Raw genomic sequence first — 22,263 nt, 5'->3', positions numbered from 1 at the left:
AGCTGCGGGGCTGAGCCCTGCAGGGTCCCTGCGAGTGCCAACAGGCGCTGGGTGCGCTGGGACAGCTCTTCTCTCGGTGTCTGCAGAAAGCAGAAGTTGCTGAAATAGACGTTTTCTTCTTTTTTTTTTGGATAAGCAAACAGATGGGCTTCACTAATACTTGTGATGTTTATAAATCGTGCGTGTAAGTTGCTCGACGTTGGTAAACAGTAGGTTGGGGGGTAATGCAAATAGCAGAGCACACCTGCTGTTGCTTGCTGGGAATAGAGAAGTGCGTTTCTGTAGGCTTGTTAGCGCTCTGAATGCGTTCGGTGTGTGTGAGTGTGCTAAGGGGGTATCTCTAAACTGGGGAGTTGGGTTTAACACCAAAACCTTGTCCCCCGTTTGCTCAAGTGGAGGTATTAGGGAGGACCCTGACTGCTGTACGTGCTGCATAATGAGGAGTGTGGGGTGGACAAGAAATCCCCAATGCAGTCTGCTTGCACTACAAGCACCAGCCCACGATCCGTATTGCTCCCAGCAGCTCGGCTGTGCTGTGTGTGCAGTGCTGCCTGCTGCTGTTTTGTTAGCTGAAGTTTAGGGAGTTCTCCTTCTGAAACAGTGTAACTTCTGACCTCTCAGCTTTCCTTTTTCTGAAGGAAAAATGCTAAGCTTGTATTTTCTTTCCCTTTACTCCTTGCTGGTTAAAAATACACACTGTAGTGCTTCGAGACCACGCTTAGTAAAACGGTTGAATGGAGGTTAATGGTGTTATTCAACATTCAGCATCAGCTTGATTGCAATATTGTCTTCCAAACTCTATTTGCATAGCACTGGGTGCTCAAGCTATCCCAACTGAAGGATCGTTGCAGTGACCTATGCCTGCAGAGTTTAACTTAAGAATGCACCTACAAATAGAAAGCGTGTGAAATAGCTGAGGTTTGTTCTCCAAACTGACTTTGGTGTCTGAGCTGCATTAGTCCTAAATAAAAACTAAGCTCTGCTGCTGCTGGAAATAATTCTGACGCTTTAGCACTTTCAGCAAATGTTGGTTTGGTTGGAGTCTGCAAGTGCAATGCATTTCAGTGGGCTTCGTAACTGGAGTTTCCTTGGTTTGCTGTAATTACATCAGGAGCAATGACTTAAATCACAATTAATAATCTAGCCAAATACTGCCTTCCTGAGCTAGGAACTGCTTGTGATGTCACCCTTCAGCCCCCTTATGCCGGTGGGAGCAGTACTGAGGTGTCTGCAGCCCTGTTCCTGGCTTGCCTGCCCTGCACACAGGGAAGCACGCAGCCCCAGGAGCCCTGCTTCTCCCCAGAGCAACCTGGGAGCTCACTGACAGCACAAACAACTCCAAGTCAAATCCCTCTCCCCAGCAGCAGCTGAGTGATGTAGTGGGGGCTCATGTTTCAAAGGCTTAATTACTTTGACAAAATATATTACTCTGTCGACTTTGGTAAGCTATCAGGTGATTTCAGTATAGGCAGAGCTGCACTTACCTAAACAAAGAGCATTTTGACTCTCAGCGTTGCTGTTTGTTTCTCTTTAATCCCAGTTGCTCTTTCTCTTGCTAATTTACAAAATTCATTAATCTGCGGTGAGTTTCCCAATCATTACCATGAACTGCATGTTTTGTTGTGTTGGTTTTGTTGGTTGTTCCTTTTTTTTTTTAAATTACCACATTATTCTCCAGTAATAGCCCAGAACACCACTGCAAGCAATAGAGTTCTGGGAATTAGGAAGGAGCCATTGTTTGCTGTGCTGCTCAGTGAGCTGTCAGGACATTTTGGAAGGATGTGTGCATCTCAAGCTTTTCATTCCACAGTGTCTTACTGTGATGTTGCTGGGTTTTCGTCAGTCATTAGTGCTCGTCAGAGATGAACAACTTTCTTTGGGGCACACTAACGCTGCATTGAAAGGGAGGAAGTACTCTTTAACCCACTTGCTGCTAAAGCCAACGTGAAAAGGAAAGGATTTAAATTCTTTTGGAGAACAGTATGGAAATTCGCTGTAATGTGCTGCTAAGGCTGCTTTTTCTCTTAGCTCTTGTTCCTTCCCCCAGTCTTGCTGATAAGGCACCAAGTGAAGAAACACTCGCTTTTTTTGGATTCCTTTCACACCTTGCTGGGCCTCATTCTCTTTCTTGCCTGAGTCTGATAAGAAGACACCATCCTGTCTGGATGTATTTCAGCAACACGGATAACCTGGGCAGAAAGGAAGGTTTGTGTATCTGAGCCCTTTGCTGGGACCTGGACTTGGCATTTTCCCCTCCACCAGCATTGCAACAGGTGGAACAGAGAAAAAGAGGTGAAAGTTCTATGAAATGAGAACCAACCTGGAACAGCATGAACTGACTGAAACGATTCCTGAGTCCTTTTATCTTCGAACTTTGAGATTTAAATTCAGTCCTACGTGATGCAGGGCTGCTGTGGAAATAACCCTGTTTGCTCATCCTTCCTTCAAATCTTTTTTTTCCCATCTAAAGGAAGAAGAGGCAGAGACAGACACATCGCAGTTTTCCTTCCTAGCTTTGAGAGCTCGTTCTACTTCTGAAGTTTAAACTCACAGCACCTCACTGATGCAGCTGCACTGATAAGGTCTTGCACAGTGCTCCCTGACACAGTCACACCAGCAAGGATGCACTCAGTGTGACTGACTCGACCTGTTGTAACCAAACCCCAGCAGTGCTGGAACAAAAGCACGCTTTTCCTTGTGTAACTTTGTCTTTTTATGCTATCCTTGTATAACGCCATGGGAGGTGCCTGGAGGGAATCACACTTCCTCACAACTCTCCAATGTGACCATGCCAAGAGAAATCTGTTTTCTAGAACTGCACTGGCCAACAGATGTCTATAAGCAAGTGGGAAGCTTGCAGAATAGTGCTGGTTTGCTGATAGGGGACTTGGAATGCAGACATCTTCCTTAGCAGGGCTGGTTTGGGAGCTCTGCTGTACAGTGGGCAGTATGGAAACTGGTTTGCTGAAAATACATTTGTTCTGTGCAATAGACAAAAGAGTTGTGTGTGGGTATAGGAGAGAAAGCTCTTTCTTAATAGAAAGCCTTGCCTTTTGGTGTTTACAGTTCTGCTTACGATCTGTGAAACGGCTGTAAAGTGCAGCTCTTCGTGTTGCTGTGTGAAAGAGGGTCTGCTCCCCCAGGCTTTTTGCTGGAGTGCTCGTCTGAATTGTATTAGGGGTGAGCAAGTGTGCCAAAAGCACAGCTCCATGAGTAGTCAGAGGAGAGAGCCCTGTTCATTTCCCCATTGAGCAGAGTGGGAGCACCCTCCTGCCTGGGGCTGGCAGGCGGGGGGGAGGGGGGCACCTTCCTGTTCCAAGTTAGCTGCATAGCTCCCTGCATAGGCAGGGATAATAGAATTCAGAACACATTTCCCCCCCCCCTTTTTTTTTTTTTGCTGACTGCTTGGGAGTTTAAATGAGATGCATAAATGCAGGCAGTTGGAACTGCCTTATGTCCTTCTGAGGAGTGACAGCAGCTTAGCTAGCACAGTTGATGGCACCCGAGCTGACCTGCAACTTTCTTGCACAGTTGGGCAAGCTTACGAATCTATCCAACCTTAGCAAAAGCAGTGAGGCACCTTTCATATGAAATAGACCACCTGTACTCTTTTGCACTTGTTTGCATGTGTTTACTTTGAGTTAATACTGCGTTATCCTGGGACAGTGAGTTTGTTAGGACGAGGTGCTTAAATTGGTATGGAAACAGATAAAGCTAAGTCGGTGCAACCTGTCTAAGGGAATGTTGGTAGGGGATGAATGGTGGTCATAAATAGGAGGGCTGCAGCAGTGTGATGTGTTACTGCTCATCTGTCAACCTGCAGTAATTAACTTGGTGGGTGGGTGTACTTGCTCTGCCCCATTACCAAGCGTAACATTACTGTGGCTCAGCTAACAAGTAGTAATTTTATGTCACAGTAATTCCATCCCTTTCACTTCGTTGTCCATTCCCTCAAAGCCACCAAGTGTCATATACTGCTTTAGACAGACCTCGTCTGCTTGGGAAAGTTGTGGTGCACGTTTGAAACCAGCAGCAGCTGATCCGTGCTTACTCCACTTTCAATGTTTTGTTTCATGTCCTAAAAGAAATCTGCTCTATAGTATAAAAATGAGTTTAAAAAATGTATAGAAGGCTGCAGTGGGGCATAGTATGTGCACGAGAGAGGTCTGCTGATGAAAGGTGTTTTTCTCTAATGAATCTCTTAGATAGTTATGCTGTGTACTGTGAAATGCTTGTATTGAGTTAGTGTACCAATCTGTGTCTGTTCAAGTCTGTCTTCTCCAGCAGTGTTGGCTTGGAGGTACCCCTGAGGATAAGGTCTGTAACATTGGTAAGTGGTGTTGGTGATGTTGGTGTGTTGTCATGCAGCACTAGGAACTGATGCTCTGTGGGCTATATAAATGCATGGGAAGAGACTAATGGCTTTGTTAGTGAATGATAGGGGAAGTGTTTGTATCCTAATTTTGCAAGTGGGGGACTGAAAAACCCACAGAATGGGGAGTCAAGAACTGAGCTTGAATATCAACATCCTGATTTCTAGCTTCTTTTTTGTAATTGTTTGCAGGTAGCTCTGAGATGCTCTGCCAAGCAGGGAAGGATTCACTCTTGCTTTTTTTCCCCTCCCCTTTAAGATGTTTTGTGCCCAATAATCTGTCTTTAGAAATGAAAGAGCAGAAAAAGAAGCGATGACGGCACAACCTGTTGTGGAAAGGTTTTGTATCATTGATTCACAGTATGCTGAGTCAAACTGAATGAATAAGTTTTTACTTTCTACCCAAAGTACGCAGAGCACCACGTGCTGATTAAAAGGGGGAAGGGCAGACTCTGTTAAGAGCTAAACTCAACTGTTTAACTGCAGATCTCATCCCTTAAAAAGCAGAAAAAGAGGATCCTGTGTGAGTGCACACACTGTAATCCCGTTAAGAGTTCTGAAGCCTCTGTGGGTGTTGCCACGTTAAGCTTTAATGGGCGTACATCTGTTTCTATTATGTCTGTATCATTTGAAGCTCAGATTGGTGACAGAGTGTTGTTATTTTTTTAAAATAACACGGTGGAAAAGACGGTTCACTAACCTGAAATTGGCATAGCTTATTTCTGGAGTCACAGGGTGAACCTGCAATAGTCTTGTTTACAGGGTAAGTCACTCAATGGAGAAGTTTGGCTGTGGAGTCATAGATGAGCAGGAGGAGTTAGGAGACAGCTTTGGAGGGAGTGGGATGTGGTGCAGATGGGGAAGGAGGCTGGTGCTGACCTGCACTGTGATTTTTTTTTTTTCTTTCCCCCTTTGATCACTGTGTTTTGCCAATCTGTGACACTTGCAAGGCAGCTGGGAGTACTGGTGTGTAATAGTGGGTGACTGCAGTCCAAACCCAAGCAAGCAAGTGGATTTGTAGTTCTGATTGATTGTAAGGCAGGGAGTTAAATGCAAAAGCAGACATGAATAGAGGTGGAACAGTAGATTCTGTCCATCCGTGAAGTTTAAAGTGATAACACATATCTGGAACATCAAGAGAAGGATGCAGCAAACAGTTTTTGTGCTGGTTCTGAATTTGCAGGATTATCCAGTGCTTAGAAGTTGTGACCAAGTCTGTAGTCTTTCACTGTGCCCATCAGCAGCGTTTCTGAACTCGGTATTTGTGTGAACGTGGGGATTCCTCCCTTCCCCTGACTGGGATCCAATTTCTTAGGGCGGCGTTTTAGGAATTACGATGAGACACCGGAGTCTCCATAACACTGTAGACCTTACAGTGCAGTGGGAATTGTTCTGCTGCTGTCCTGTAATGAAGATGTATCTTCAGGGCTGGGCAGTGTTGCCTAGATTAACTATCAACCCTGACAGTGCGAGTGCCCACAGATATATCTCCTTCTGAACAGACTTTCCAACTCCAGATAGTGCTTAGCCTTCTTTGTCATTGCAGCTCTTCCTAACAGACAGCTCAAGGGAGAGGGACCCGAAACTGTGCATAGTCTGAGTTTGTGTCTTTGCCCAAACCTTCCTTAGAGGTTTATTTTGATGGGCCAATTAGTTCTCTCTTCTAGGTGATAAATCTGCAAAACCCATCTATGGAGTGGTGTGGAACCACAGAAACCATGCAGCTGAGTAAAGGGGAGATTTGCTTAGTGCTGTGCAGGATGAGACTTGAAGCCATTACTGAATCCACAGAGATGCTGAGATGTTTGCTGTCTGTGTTGTTGTTTATACCATGCTTCCAGTGTGCCTTCAGCTTCCCCCAGGACCCCCTCCATCCTGCTGCTGATGTGCTGGGAGGTTGCATGGTGGCTGTATGCCAGCACTTGGTTTTTGCCTGGTGTCCAAGGCTGCAGGACTTCTACTACACAGAGGCTTTTGGAGGTCTGCAATAACCCCAACAATCCCCCTGCAAAACTTTTGCAAGTGCAGTTTGATTTTTTTTTTTCCAGAAATTTCCCTCCAGAGTGAGATGTCAAACAAGGTGAAATCCCCCAGTCGGATACCCAATACTAAGTAAACTCTTTAAACTGTCTGACACTTTGTCTCCCACTGTAGCCTTGTTAGCAAAACTGCATGACTCAACATCTGCAGAACTGACGTATGGCTGAATTGAAATTCGTCTCTGTGTTTTTGGGGAACCACAAGAAATAGTGGAAGAAACATCCTAAAGTCATTCTGTCCTTATCCTGCTCCAAAGCAAGACCAACCACACGTAATCCATTGCAGAAGCAGGTTGTCTAAGCTCTTTTCAAAAGCAAATTCAAAGCTCTGAGAATAAACTTGTTCTACTGCAAAACCCCACTCTGCAGTTGGAACTGCAGCCTTCAGAAGGCAGTTGAGCCCCGCTTGGTTTGTGTTGAAGGTGTATGACATGCATCTGAATTCTTCCTCGGACTCAATTAGAAGGTGCTTTCTGTGTCATTAGCAGCTCAGTGGGGAGAAATGCTTCAGCCTGTAATTATCAGAAGGGCCATCGTTTTATTTGGGGTATCCAGCAAAGTGCTTGTAGACCACAGTACTTTCTGGATAAAGTAACTCTTGGGTTTCCCTGATTTTTCAAGCATGATGTAAGCCATCTTAAAGTAACCTTGTTTGTGGGGTGTGCTGAGTGTGTATAGGAGCTGAAAGCCCTGGAAATTGCTAGTTACACCCCTGGCTAACTCTTATCTACTGGTTAGGAATGGACAGGCTCCTGACTGAGGAAGCACCTGCTCTTATAATAGCCAAGGAGAGACCAAGGGTGGGAAATCCATTTGTGTAATCTGATGAACATCAAACTAACAGAGTCAAAAGCTAAGGAACTGGGTTCATCTGCTGTTCTTTCTCCCTCCCTCACACAGAGGTAAGTTGAGGGCGCAGTTTCATCTTTGAGTTTCAGGATGTTACTGGGGCTGTGCTCAAAATGGTATACAAAAAAAAAAAACTTTGATATGTGGAATTAACAATATAGGAGATAACAGGGACGGCTGAATAGCTGCAGCGTGCTATGGGAGCACTCAAGCCAAATTCCCATTTCCTGCATTGAGGCCAGGTGCAAATGCTTCATCCCCGGTCCTGAGGGGGTGGCACGCTGTGTGCAGCAAGCATTTGTCTGCCAAGGAAGCGTTGGCTGATAAAGCAGCTTGTCTGCCCTCAAGTCTTGGTCTCAGATTGCAGATCCCTTTGCTTTCAAAGAGAACAGCCCTGCTGACATGGAGTTAGTAGGCAGTGAAAGCTGCCTGAAGCTCGATTCCTAGACAGGGCTGTGAAGGAAAGCAGAGTGGGAGGAAGAAGAGGGCAAGCACCAGCTCTGTTTTCTTTTGGGCAGCCTGAAGGAGTGGTAGTGTATTCCTGCTTTCTAAAGCCATAGACATGAAATGGCTGCGAATGACTTCACAGTCTGATCTGTTTTGACAGGTAGAGTTTTTGGACCATACAGTTTATGTACTACAATGAGTGGTGATATAATTGTCTTCAAAATCAATGAAAATCATTCCTGGGAATACAAAACTGCCTGGATCTGGGACTTGGTTGCTTTGGGGACTCTGTGGGCTGTGTAATAATAGTAAGGCTCTGTACCTGCATTTCCTTTCTTGAGATCATTCATTTTAAAGGCAGTGGAATTTACTACCTTTAAAAAGGAGAAAGATTTCTGGGTAGGAACACGATTGCCACCAGGCACTTGAGATAAAAGTTTCCAGTTTTTGGATGGTGTTTCATTTACCCCCGTGTGATTTCTGGGCTCTCAAGTAAACCGAATTCACATGCTGCCTCTTCTAAACTTTGTCTGGCTGCTGTTAAAATTTAATGCTCTGTGCTTTCAGTTCTCTGCCATCCAACATCTTCCTGCTATCATGCACTGAGTAATGTGTATGTAATCACAGTGGCAGCAAGAAAAGGGATCTTACTCTTCAATTAGGCAACTCAGGAAAGGCTGGAAAGGCAGTTCTGCTCCCTGCCTGTTCCATGTTTTATTACCAAATACCTGTGTGTGTCTGTCTTGGAACTTGTGTCTGTGGGAATCTGATCTGCTGGCAATCTTTCCCAGAACACTAATTTCTAATTTCTGCACCTCAGAAGTAGTAGGAGTGTGTGCTAAAGCTCTCCCACGGCTGGAAGAAAGCCTGGGCAACACAAGCATGTGCCTGCTGCTTCTCTGAGATGGAGAATAGCATATGGTGGCAAATCTGACCAACTTTTCAGCTATTGCTGCTGCCTGGGGAAAGGGAGCAAGCATCTGCTCTGGTTGCTGCACAGAGCCTGGGTGGGGAGAGATGCTTGGAGCTGCAGAGAGCAGTGCCTGCTCCCACTGCCGGCTGCTTGATCGTGGTCCTGCCTTCAGAAAGCCTCTGGTTCTGCCTTCCACACTGATGATGCTTCTCTGGCTGACAAAACCTGCAACCTGTGCTTTGGGGCTCTGCTGCAGCCCTCATCAGAGCAGCGTGCAGAGAGCAGCAGCTCCTCGAGGTAGGAGCAGGGTCTCACTGCATGTCTGCAGAGTGCTGAGGGCCCTGGTTTGCACGGCCTCTGTGCCACCAAAATGTAAATAGCGACGTGTAGATAAAGATGAGGTTAAGGAACATCTCTTCAACTTGATAATTTTCCCTGGTGGGAAGATTTGTCACTGCTTCTGGCTGGGCTGGAATCACTCCAGGTTTTGGTCAGTGTCCAAGTAACCGTGCAGAAACATTACATGACATAAAGAGTTGTCAGGCTGGCATGATAACATAAAGCTTGCTACCTTCTAATTTTGCAATCATAACAAATAGTACCCTGTGCTGCAGGAACAGCAGCAAGGGAATGAGCCATCCATTAAATGTTCTGCATTGCCAAAGGAAGTGGCAGAACCGTTAGCTGAAGCAGCAGGCTCACTGGCACAGTGTGCATTTCATGGGGCTTTATGGCTTCTTTTAAAATAGCCTCCACCACTGCAGACAGCCTGTGGGCTGCATCAGCTGAGCAAAACGTTAGCCTACTAGGAAAGGGAATTATTGTTGTGTTTTTTTTTCATGCCAGCTGTCTCTACACTGACTGACCAATGCAAGCAACTCAAAGTTTAAAAACAAACAGAAAACCAACCTTCCAACCTAGCTGTGTTTTCTGATGACTGAAGGACAAGCTAAACCTGGCAGCTTTGAGATTGCAGCTTAGCAGAAAAGGACAGGCTTGAGAACTCCAGAGAAGCAGTATTTGTTGGAGGGTTTGAGTTTTGCTTTTAATTATCATCTCTGAGATGGATAAGAATAAGGAGAAATTCACAATATGGAAGCAGTGTATGCTCTTCATTTATGATAGCATGAGGTTGTACTTCAAATCTGTAATACTAAAAGTGTAGTTGTGCAGCCAGAGAAGTGAAGAACAGCTTCTGTCACTTGAACATTGAAGGCCTGTAGAACAGGCTAAGTAGTAACTTATATTTAAGTTATTTCTCCAGGGCAAAAAAGCCCCATCTTAGACCCTCACTGGAAGATGCAAGTGATATCTGTGCAGAGAGTGGTTTTGGCAGTCTTCTTTCCAGGTCTGTGCAGTACTTTGTGCAATGTTGAACTGGTTCATAACTGGGCTCTCTTGGAGTTTAAATCACTATTGATGCTAATGCAGAGTGTAAAGATGCTGGAGTGCTTAGACCGGAGCTGTTTGTTTTTAATTCTACCTGTAATGGTAGAAAACCATTTGTTTCCTTGTTTGTTTTTTTTTTTATGAGTGAGTCTATTTAAAGCGACACATTGGATGATTTGTATGAGAAGGTGAGCAGGTCATGCCTTTCCTCATTTAATAAGTGAGATCTGACAGCTAGGAGATGTCTCGTGCAAAGCCATTCCCTATCTGAATTCATTGTAGTGCGCTGTTAGGAAGTGTGGTATTTCCAAAGAATTTGCACTTCAGATTTCTCCTAATCCTGCTTTTTGTTTGTTTGTTTCTTTAAGTGTTACGTTGAAACTAAAAGGAATGATCTGACATCAGGGCAGCTTCCCCTGCAAACAATAAGGAATGTGATGGAGGAAGGGTTAAAAGGCTGCCTGCAGCTGCTGGGCACCCAGAGAAGCAGTCCTTGTGTCACAGAGCTGCCAGGTTCCAGAGTGCTGTCCTGGTTACAGAGCTGTTGGGTACCTGAGTGCACACAGCTCTGCTGCTTGGACAAGCCTGGGAAGATGGGCACTTCAGCATCCCTCTCTGTTGCAGATCTGTTTGTTTGTACACATCTATTTTTGTAAGATTCCCCTAAATTAGGTACCTGTTTACTTCTTGCTGTCATCTAATCAGTGACTCAAAGGGTAAGGTGATGTTCTATATTTAGTCCAGATATTTAGCAGAGGTGATTAGGATTGTATCAAGGAAGAGTTGTTTTTCTCAGATGTCTTCGTGTGCTCTCCTTCTTTCTGCATTACTGCAGTTTCCATCTCAGTTCACATCTCTGTGTGAGAAAGAAGCATATGTCAGTGAGAGTATATCTGTGGTTTTCTGAGCATATTTCAAATAATTTGCCTCTAGAAAGTAGTTGTGGTCTGTTTGCCAGAAGAAGGGTAGCTGCAGTTCTGATGTGAATTGAAATATCAAATGTTTGTGGAAGATGACACAGCAGAGCTGTTTACCATATGGTATACAAGAAGCAGTGATACTAGACCAATCATTTTTTTTTCCCCTGGAGTTTGCTAGGGAAAAATAGAATAAAATAATGCAATTTATGTATTCTTCCATATTTCATGCATCTCCTTGAGTGTTCATGACTCTGCTCTTTTAGCCATGGGGAGCAATGTAAGTATAACACTAATGATTTACATTGAGCCTGTATCTTGAGAATTCCATATAAAACTGGGGCCAAGACAAGGGGCTGTAGTAATAGGCACAGTTAAGACATTTGCTATTCAGTATGCAGATAGCTTCCAGTTAGGATGTTTCTGGTGACTCCTTTCATTTGCAGCTGATCCTGGCGCTCCCTGCAGGCCTGTTCTCTTCTCTTGAAGGGGATCCTCTGACAGCTGTAGCTGCCAGCTCTTGATTCTGAGATGTCAGGCTCACCATTGCACCAGCATGGGGATGTGCAAGCAGGCTCAGTGCCAGCAGCACGGGTCTAGAGGCAGCACGGCTGTGTTTACCCAGAGCTGCCTGCTATGGATTTACTAGCTTGAGTCAGCACATTTGTGGGAGTCTCTGCATTACATCCCAGCTGTGTTCTTACGCTGCCCTTGCACAAAGATGCTCTCTGAGCTAGGTGAAGCTCACTGACTTTGTGCAGGCTTTGAATTTGGGAATTGCTGTTCCTGCTCTCTTTTGTGTCTTGAGCTACGTTCATCATTCAGGTAACAAAGTTTGTTATGGAAAATGAAGCAGATGGGGTAAGTAGCCTGAGTTAAGGCATTTCTACTATCGGTAGTGTTTGGACATGCCTACTTGAAATAAATATCAACATTTACATGTTGTCCTCTTCCCCTCATTTGCTTTAGGTTGCATGGTTGGACCCTGGAAATGGGATGTCAGTCCCATTCGGGGAGCATAAAGGAAGAAGGAGAATCTCCCAGTTGCTGCTGCTGTGACAGCGAGTGAGAGCACGAGCAGGAAAATGTCGGCAGTCACTTCAGCAATTCAGGCTCCTCAGGGCCCTGTGAATCCACCACCTCCAGAGGTCACTAATCCTAATAAGCCTGGCCGGAAGACCAACCAACTGCAATATATGCAAAATGTTGTTGTAAAGACCTTATGGAAACATCAGTTTGCTTGGCCTTTCTACCAACCTGTTGATGCAATTAAATTGAATTTACCGGTACGTATCTATCATCTTCTCTGTGCTGTGTTAATTAGATCAGTTTTCTGATCATTGGCTCAGGATGGTTAGGTTGCTTTTGGTGATTACCTTGAATATTCTCAGACTCGCCCAACTTCAAGATTGTTTTTCTGAGCTGGAGAGGTGCAGGTTTCTGAAGGAGAAAACCACTCCTTCACTTAGTAAAGGAGGAGGACAACACACAGGCAAGCTGCCTTAGAGTAACTGAAGCATGGTGCTTCATCTGTGGCTTACCTGCACTTACTATTACATCTTCTCACACCTTGTTCCACTTCTGTCCAATCTGAGTGACAGACTGAAAGCCCGTGCTCTGTGGTGCATTTGACTGGGCTCAGTGTCATTAATGCTTCCTCTAGGCTTCCCTCAATTTGCTGTTGACTTCGGTGTTGAGGGAGATGCTAATACTTTAGAGCAAGATAGTTTCAAAAGCCATACTGGAGGCAGAAATAACAGAACAGTTGCATTTATCTATTTGCCTCCTGGACTTAATTATGTATATCCTGACTGTGTCAGACCAGAGATTACGAGACAGCCAGGTTATTCATGAATGAACAAAGTTTTCTAATAAGCTTTCTTCCAGTGAACAGAACCACTCAACATTTACCTCTTCAAAGTGGTCCTGTGGATGTAAAAATCTCAGCAGTGCAGGCAAGCCCCTGCCCACCTCTCAAATTAAACACAGTGCCCCCCATCTGCCCTACTGCCCATTCCTCCAGGCAGGCCACTGCAAATTTATTCTGACTGCTTTGAACAGGAGGATTGCATGTAGGATTCAAGAGAGCCAGGCTCTGGGATGTGAGATCTGCAGAGCTCTAGTTACTGCAGGTTATGACCTGATTTTATGGACTGGGTCAGGAGTCTTCTGAACTCAGTAATCTTGTTGATAGGCACTATTTAAAGTGCTAGGCAAAAGAGTGAAACGCCACGTGTGTAAGATTTCACTTGGGCTTTGCTCTTTTGTGTCATCTTTCTGTGGATTTTGTTTCTCAGCGAGGCGTTTTGAAGTGGTTTTAGGGCAGGTTACCAGAAAATTTGAAGGAGGAGTGAGTTGGAAGAATAATTGTTTTTCACATGTGGTCTAAATCAGATCTGCACAAGCCCAGTAACCGACAGGATTGCATTTTCTGTCCTAGTGTGCCTTGCCTGGAAAAAAAAAAGGGTTTCTCAGGTTGCTCCAGAGAGTGGCCAGGGGCTGTGTGTGGCTTCATGTTCACATGCAGTGAGAGGCACTGCTGCCTCGCTTCGCAATGAGAAAATTACAGCATATAACCTCGCGTGCCTAGAGTGTCTCCAGACTAATCACAGCCTCTGCAAATGCTTGAGTCCAGCCCAGAGAGAAACTAGGTTAACACATGGAATCCTTTGGAGGCAATTTCAAGAGAGTCGTTGGAAATTTCAGCGCAGTCTTTAGCCAGTGATGCCACTGATAAACTTCTGGAAGTGCTGAGTGTCTAAAGACAGTCTTATAGTAAGGCAGGCAGGAATGCTGTTTCCCAAATTGCTGCCAGTCCCCAGTTAAACTGAACAGCCAGCCGAAGTTAGTGCTATCCCTGTTACCCCTGCTTCTGGTCCTATGTGAGTGTGAATCGCATCACTGCGGTGTTAGCTGGCTTTAAAGTGTGCCAGCCTTCATCATCTGAACCACATACAGCCTCACTAAGGGGTTTGAGGCTGCAAACAGCTTAAGGTAGAGCTGCTCAGAATGCATGTTTTCTTCCACATACTGCTGTTACTACCTTCCCTGCCCAGCTGTCCTTACACAAAGCTGGTCGTGTCCAAGTTGGCATTTATATGTGAGTTAGAGTGTGTACTGGGGGAGCTGGGAAAAGCTCGCTGTTACAGAGGGGGTTCTGATGCTTTGTAATTAAGTTCATAGTAATGATAGGCTGTGAATTAAAAAATAGAAGTAAAAATGGTATTTGCATTTTGCACAGAAACATGGGGATGTGTGTTTTGGGGCGGGGGGTGTGAGGAGAAAGCTGGGAGTAGAGAGAGATGTGAGTGCATTTTTTTTCTCGTGTCAGGAGATGTAACATCTTCCCTGTTTCTCCAACAGGATTATCACAAAATAATAAAAAACCCCATGGACATGGGGACTATCAAGAAACGCCTGGAACATAACTATTACTGGAGTGCCAGTGAATGTATGCAGGATTTCAACACCATGTTTACAAATTGTTATATTTATAACAAGGTAAAAAGCCTAGACAAGCACTTAGCTGGGACACTGCCTAGGAAAAAAACACAGTTGTTACAGCACAAGTTTTAAACAGGGCATCTCCTCTGTGCTGCAGGCCCTCCTTGCAAGGGTTCAAGATGCTGCCAGTTGGAACTGCATTACTTGACGTGCACAGAGCTGTCTTTCTGCCATATCTTTCTTCCCTTGCAGTTGTTAAAATGGCAATTGTGCCTTGAAATTATATGCATATTTCTGTTTTGGAGTTGCATAGCAAGTTTTTGATTCCTTTTATTTTCATTTAGGAGTTCTTCAGGATGAGCTGAAGTTTGTGTAATACTCTGCAGGTGTTTTGTGGGCTATTAATGCTGTGTTGCACTAGTTGTCTAGCAGTAAACACCGTCTCCTGCAGAGAGCAGTTCAGTAAGCTGCATAACTCCGTCCTCTGCTGTATCTCATTCATACTTACACATCTTTAAATTGCATATTATTGTTTTGGATTTGTCTTATTTGCTACTTTGTTAGGTTGTTAAAAGCTGGTATTTGTTTGTTGCAATGGTTTGTCATCATTGACCCATGCTGGAAAGCAAGTTGAAATAAACAAATTAATTAGTTTGAACCACAGGCTATATGTTTGCACTCTTCTCTAGGACCTGTTGGAAAGGAGGGAGGATGGCTCATCTGTTCCAGTTTTCTGCTTCCACACTGATGCTAGTTATTGGGCTTCTGCTGGAAGTCCTGATACTCTCTGGATGCAGTGCATTTAAAGGCTGTGATTATTACATTCTAGACTAGATTAGAAGAGCAGGAGAGCTGCATGCAAGGAGAGAAAAGAGCTGATCTGTTTATTGTCAGGGCATTGGACACCATCACTTATTTGAAGGGCAGCGTCATTGGGGATTTCGAAGTGTGATCTTTTTCTGATGTGTGGATGACACAGCTCAGGCTTGTCTTCTTCCTGCAGCCCACAGATGACATCGTCCTTATGGCCCAAGCCCTTGAGAAGATATTTCTGCAGAAGGTTGCTCAGATGCCTCAGGAGGAAGTCGAATTATTACCCCCAGTTCCTAAAGGCAAAGGTCGTAAACCATCAGTGGGCACACAGAGTGCAGGTATTTCCCTATCTGGTGTCAGTAAATGTTACAAGCCTGTTGCTAAGTTCTGACCCGTGTTCCAAGCTGCGTGATTTTGCAGATGGTGAGGAGACTGGGAAAGGAGTTGTGCAGTCCAACAGAGCAGTGGAGTGAGAGATGGCTAGATAACCAACACCCAGTGTTCCAGACCTTGTCTGTCTTACTGCCACTCTCTGTTTGTCACACGAGTATCTGTGATGTGCTGTGCAGATGGATACATCACTGGGGGAGGGCAGTGCTGTTGCTTTCTATATGCAAAGAAGAAACCAAGGCAAAGAGAGCTGAGGGAGGTAGACATGCGTAGGTGTGGTGCGTTTTTTGCTTGCAGGCTGGCCTGCAGCTCATGATAGGAAGACTCAGGTCAGTGATTGATTCTCCAGTTCTTGTTGGACCCTGAGTAACAGCAGCAGGCAAATCTCACTCAGTGTCCTATATGCTCTTCCTATGGCCTTGAATTGGGGACCGATTTTGCCAAGCCCCTGACTGCCCAGTACAGCAGCACCACTGTCACTTTGTTCCCCATATCATGTCAGCACTTGTAACCATCGGTACGTCACAACGTGTTTTCACTTTGTCCTTTGAAAGGAGCACAGCAAGCAGTGGCCGTGTCTTCTGTCTCCCCGCCGGCCCCGTTCCAGAGCGTCCCTCCAGCCGTGTCCCAGACGCCGGTCATCGCTGCCACCCCTGTGCCAACCATCACTGCTAATGTCCCACCTGTCACTGCCCCCCCTGCCGCCGCTCCCCCTCCTCCTGCTGCTCCAATAATGCCCGTGGTTCCTCCTACGCCGCCGGTAGTCAAGGTAAACAGAGCTTGAATCTCTTCCTCTTCACAAAGCAATATTGCTAAGCAGTGCTTTAATTTCATCCCCTCGCTGCTGGTTACATGCAGTATTTCTCTTTGCATTTGACTCCTTGCTTCTCTGGCCATCGTTGTCCCTTTGGGATGTGCTCAGATGAGTGCTTGCTGTTGGGTTGGGCAAAGTTTTGCCAGTTTTACCACACCCCAACTCAGGTGGTATTGACTGTAATTGCTCCAACTCAATTACAAGCTCTTATCTGACCATAGCCTTAGCCAGTGCTGATGCTTCATGAATCAGAAGGCTATTGGAGATTTCTCCCATTTTGGTCTATGTTACCCAAAGCATCTTTTCCCTCCAACTGAATCTCTGATTTTTTTCCTGGGACTGTTCCTTTAAGATTTGCACACTCCAGCACGAGGAGTGTTTCTTTCTGCTGTAAACCAGTTCAAGACAAGCCTGTCACTCCAGCTGGAGGAGATTGGTGTTGCCTGCAGGTTTTGGGTACATTAATTTTGTCTTCCTTACTGAGTAACCTTCTGGGAGGTGTCAAAAGGTGTTTTGCTATGTTAATTTACATGTAAGTGAAAATGTTGCTTTAAATAATTGGAATTTTCCTAGCAAGCTGTATATTACTTTAAAAAGAGATAAAACATAGTTTAGGTAACATTTTTTTACTCTAAAATAAGAATTTAAGTGCAGAAGCATTGGCATTCCTGATTTGAGGTTGCGTGGGCCAGTAGAGCCACGGAATTTTTTTTTTCCTTATTTCACCCTACAGGCTGGGAATTACTTAAGGATGTTGTAAATCTGATCTCGCAGCAATGCTGTCCTCCTCAGAAGCCTGTTTCGTAACAGTGTCTGACCAAATAATTTCCTTCTGAGAATCACTTTAGTTTTAAAACTGAAGGATGAACCCAAAAGCGAAAATATGCAAATATGTACTGCAAAGATAATCCTGCTTGGGATTTACTTAAGACTTGCCTTAGATTTCCTTGGGGACCATTTTATTTTATTTTTTTCCTTTTTTTTTTTTTGTTTCCTCCAGAGTTGCTCCTTCATAGGAGCAAAAGAAAGAACTGACTGAACAGTAACAGCTCGAATTAACGTGGGATGTGTGTTTCATTTGCTCGAAGCAAAATCATTAAACTCTTAACTCTTGTCCATAACAATCTACCTTAGCACATTCACTAAGTAAAAGGGAGTGAAGGCTCATAGGTCTTTGGTGATTAATATGCTTTGGTTCAGAACTTATAGCCTGATCCTGCCACTGGGGACTCAGACATGTGGTTAAGTTACTGACACTTACTAAGTCACCATGCATCAGCTGAGCTGCAGTAATCGACTGGGCGCACTCCTTTCCTTTGGCAAACATGAGGTAAGAGTCCTTAGTTTAAATCTCAGTGAAATATATAGAGCTTACGTGTTTTGCATCCTGTTTGGGGTTGGGTTGGAGATGTGCAGATGGCTGGTTACTGTGGCTCAGATGACATGCAGTAATGCATCATGCCGTCGTCACTGAATTGCGCGTTGCAGCCTCTAGTCACAAGTCCCATTCATCCCAGTGAAACGATCACGTTTTCTGTCAGAGGACAGGCAGATCTCAGCAATGAGGATGAATCGTGCTAGGTTTCTGCTAGGTCGGTGTGAGAACCGGGCTTGCACTCATCAGCTCTCCCCATTTTGCCCTTTCAGAAAAAGGGAGTGAAGCGGAAAGCAGACACGACCACCCCCACCACCTCTGTGATCACTGCCAGCAGGAGCGAGTCCCCCACGCCCCTCTCAGACCCCAAACAGGCCAAAATCATCGCTCGGCGGGAGAGCGGCGGCCGGCCCATCAAACCACCAAAGAAAGACCTTGAGGACGGAGAGGTCCCCCAGCACGCAGGAAAGAAGGGCAAACTGTCTGAGCACCTCAAGTACTGTGACAGCATTCTCAAGGAGATGCTTTCGAAGAAGCATGCAGCCTATGCGTGGCCCTTTTACAAGCCCGTGGATGCAGAGGCCTTGGAATTACATGACTATCACGATATTATCAAACACCCCATGGATCTCAGTACTGTTAAAGTACGTCTACACTTACCACCTCTTTTGCAGGATATCTCAGCCCTCTGGTTGCAGAGGACTGACTCCTTCTGGTGGGGGAGGGAAGGGACAAGGGTGGAAAATGAAAACCATTTTGGATGTTATCTGGATATTTTTATATTTTGTTTCCTTACCCTCTCCTTTTTTTTTTTTTTCCCCATGACCTGGGATGTCTTTTTTCTGCCCTACAAAGCAGGCTGTATGGCATCCTCTCCTCTTTGTGAATAGTCCAGCTGTTTAAACTCGTGTCATTGGGATTATGTTGCACTCAGAAGAAGAGGTGCTGTATTTCATAGGATTCAATTGATAGTATCCCATTTCCAGAAGCTGCTGCCTGGCTACTTGTTGGCATGATGTTGGTCTAGATAGGCTTACACTGAGCAATTCCAGCTGGAACGTGAAGATCAACTGGTGCTTAGGTGAGGGGAGGAAATGATGTGATGCTTATGTGGTTCAAGCTTTGCTCTTCAGGACCTTAGCTTAGTGTGGTCCAATATTCAATATGTTTTTCTCAGAAGACTGGGAAGTTTCTCTCTGAGTTCCTTCTGAATATCTGTGGAGAACAGCTGTGTTACTCTAGTTCCCATCTTATGCTTATCCATTGGAATCGGTGTTGGTGGAGGTGAGACTCCCTTCTGCGTGCAGAAAGTTAAGGTGTGTTTGCTGGCTTTCAGGAGCATGCCAGGATGAGCTGTGCACCCAACTTGGCCACTGTGTGGGATTGTCTCAAAAGCCTGGCTGACTCCTGGTTCCTTCTATGTTCCTTGGCAAGCATTGTGCAGTGCTCTGGTGTGCTGTGCCATTTGGCTGTGGTGCTGCTGTGGTTCTTACTGCAGCTTCTCTGTTTGAAGGTGGTGAGAGAATAGTCATCACGGTCTGTGCTGAGGACTAGATAAAGAGTTGGTGTCTGAGTTATTAATTGCCCTGATGCCATGGTCTTTGGCAAGTTTCCCCACGGCTCTGTGCCTTTGTTTTTCCAACCATAAAACGGAGAGACTAATGCTTAACCTGCCTTGCAGGGCTGTTGAGAGAGCAGATGTCTGGAAGCTGTTATCTAAGTCCTGATTATTATTGATTGGGTTTTACCCAAGCTTTGCTAAAGGCCTGCAGCATTTTCCTTGGAGGAGATGAGAGTAAGAAGGGTGAGTTGAGCTGCAGGCAAGAAGTGGGAGCCTGAAACAAGTGGTGAGAAGGTGGGATTAGGGCTGAGTTGAACGCAGTAGTTTGGGAAGCTGGAGCACTCGTGCCTCACTGATATTTTGCTGAGAGAGGAAGACCCCAGGTTTCCATTTTGCTGTGCTGTGAGGTCCTTGGAGAAGATGAAAAGGGGCCGTATTAGGCCTTCAAACTTGTAAAAGATTGATGCAGGAAGGGTGGGAACAATGTTTGCTCTTCATCCTTTGTGGGCAGGACAAGGCTTATTTTAAAGCAGCAGAGTCTAGGCATTAGGAAACATTTCTGAACATTAAAGGATACTGAACAATACAATTGATTGCTGAGAGAAATAAGATTTTTCTAGCTGCCTTCCCAGCCTTCCAGTCCTGCTCTCTATGATTTCTGATTTGCCATTGTAAATGTGGGGGGAAAAAAAAATTGTTAAACAGCTGAATATCTCAAAATGAGTTTATAGCCCAAATATATTTTGTTGCATAACTTTAAAATCCGTTTTCTTTTATCAAGTTAATTTTTCTTTACAAGAAGGCAAAAAAAAAAAAAAAAAAAAAAAAATCCACAGATTAAAATGTTGGGCTATGAAACTGTTGGTTTTGGATGAAAGCAAAGCCTTAGATGCTGAAATGTATTTCACAGGCTGTAATCAGCTGTTGAGCGTGCCAAACAATTGCAGCGTATCAAAAAGGCCTTTCGTGAAGAAAGATGTATTTTAGAATAAATGGCCCCTTTCGTTTGAACGTATTGTTTTGCTTTGGAATTGGCCTGAGATGCTTTGCAAACAAGGCCAGCACTGCTTCAGACAGGAGAGGCACAGACGTGATTCCCTTTCCATCTCTGTGCTGCGGTTCAGAGGATTCTCCTTTATTTTACCAAGGAAATGAGCTCTCGTGACACAAGTTTGACAGGCATCTTGCTGTGGTACAGTGAGGTGAGATGCTGCAGGAGTGTCACTGCCCTGCCTGCACACCCCTCCAGAGCTGCATCCCCAGAGGTGAAATTCTGCTTTATTCTGAACCAGAGCAGCTTCAGCACTCGTTGCAATGATTCAAGGTGTTTCCAGTATCTACGGTGGAGCTGTGAAATGTCTGTTGCTTCCATTGGGCAAGTGGGAGTTTTGCTTGGGTTGAGACTTTAGGTGTGAGCTGCAGACCCTGAGCCTTCTGCTGTGATGGAGGATGAATCTGTCCATCCCATCTGCAGCCTGTCTGTCAGGCAGCCCCTTCCCATCACTGGGGGATGCAGATGCATGAGGCATACAAAAGGGAGGCCTGCAAGCAATGAGTTTCTTTAATCTCTTTAAAATGCAAATGAAATCTAGTGTTAACCTTTTTTAAATTTCCTTTTGGAAGGAGTAATTGGAGCTAAGATTGTATATGTGGTAGTAATACATGCATAAAATCAATTAAGTACGAGGAATGCTGTGAATTGTTTTCTAAACCAAGTCATTCAGTCCCAGCCAGCAAGAGAAGTGCATGAAGGTGAGAGCTGGAAAATGAGAGGATCAAGGTGCAAATATTTAGCCCTGATACTTACCCTCACTACAGTGGGAAAATAACATTAGGCACAGATTCATAAAGGGCAAATTCTGTATCCATTCTGTATCTCTCAGTTGGGCTTTATTAAATCAAGAGTTGGTTTTGTAGCTGAAGTCTAAGTGCCTGTCTGGCTGTAGACATCACCAAGAGAAATGATGCTTTGTGTTAGGCAGACTGGGTGCCTAACCATCTTTTCTGCCTTTTCAGATTTATGCAGTAAACATACCCAAGCAGCATGTAGAAATTCATGCTGAGGGACTCCTTTAGTTGTAACTCTGACTTCTTGTCCTTTTGTCCTTTGCTTTACTTACATTAGTTTCTGGTCTAGTAAACATTCTCTAAATGGCTCTCTAACAAACTGTGGGCACTGACAAACTTGCATAGTATTGTTTAAAAACAAAGAAAATAACCCAAATTTAGAATTCTGAGAATTTAAACTATTGTGGAATTATATTAGCTTTAGTTGTCTGGTTTTTGTTTACTTTTTTTTTTTTAAAAAGCAGCGACTCTAAATGTTATTTGGAAACTGATCAAACTCCTGTTCTCTTAGAGAAATGTGATTTTTGAAGCTGTTCTGAGCTCTCTCCATGATGCACGTGTCCTCCATGCAATTGTTACAAATGTCTTTTGTTTATGGCTTTATCTCCCCTTCTCCTTTGGCTTCTTTGCTTGCAGAAAAAGATGGACAGTCGGGAATACCAGGATGCACAAGGTTTTGCAGCAGATATTCGGTTAATGTTCTCTAATTGTTACAAGTACAATCCTCCAGACCACGAAGTGGTAGCCATGGCCAGGAAGCTCCAGGTAAAGGTGTAGCTAAATGCATCTTTCTGGGTCTGTTTAGCTCAGCTATGAGGTGTCCATTCAGAGATCCAAGCATGGATCTGCTCTTGGCATCATCAAGGGTGAGTCAGTGATTCCTTTAGCCCTTGAAAAGAGCCTTTTCATGCCCTCTGCTGCAGAAATGTCATGCTCTGCACATGGCATAGCCCAGTGCCACATCCCACTCTTAAAATTTTACAATCATTGGCATATAGAATAATGGGAATGCTTTCTTGGGCCACAAAATGTGGAGATTCAGAAAACTTCCCCTGCCATCTCTTGGGTAAGCCTTGAGCTTTGCCCCTCAAA

At 44.7% G+C, this 22,263-nt stretch overlaps 1 protein-coding gene across 6 annotated transcripts in view; it reads left to right on the top strand.

The window, feature by feature from the left end:
• Window positions 1–22,263, top strand: part of BRD3 (bromodomain containing 3) — a 39,154-nt gene that overhangs the window by 6,961 nt on the left and 9,930 nt on the right. For 4 of the 6 annotated variants that reach the window (XM_031601824.2, XM_031601823.2, XM_031601820.2 and 1 more), the window contains exons 2-7: window positions 11,896–12,212; window positions 14,290–14,427; window positions 15,374–15,521; window positions 16,128–16,342; window positions 18,035–18,406; window positions 21,808–21,936. In XM_031601824.2, coding sequence (XP_031457684.1) covers window positions 12,012–12,212; window positions 14,290–14,427; window positions 15,374–15,521; window positions 16,128–16,342; window positions 18,035–18,406; window positions 21,808–21,936 — 1,203 coding nt within the window. In that variant the 5' untranslated portion in view covers window positions 11,896–12,011. Of the gene's footprint in view, window positions 1–10,516; window positions 10,726–11,895; window positions 12,213–14,289; window positions 14,428–15,373; window positions 15,522–16,127; window positions 16,343–18,034; window positions 18,407–21,807; window positions 21,937–22,263 lie in introns of those variants that run through there. The other 2 variants (XM_031601822.2, XM_031601818.2) reach the window with 2 other exon arrangements.

This window comes from Phasianus colchicus, chromosome 19 (assembly GCF_987193195.1).
Source record: "Phasianus colchicus chromosome 19, bPhaCol1.hap1.1, whole genome shotgun sequence".
Classification (NCBI taxonomy): domain Eukaryota; kingdom Metazoa; phylum Chordata; class Aves; order Galliformes; family Phasianidae; genus Phasianus; species Phasianus colchicus.
The sequence above is the reverse complement of the archived record's forward strand: the minus strand, read 5'-3'. Positions and strand labels throughout refer to the sequence as shown.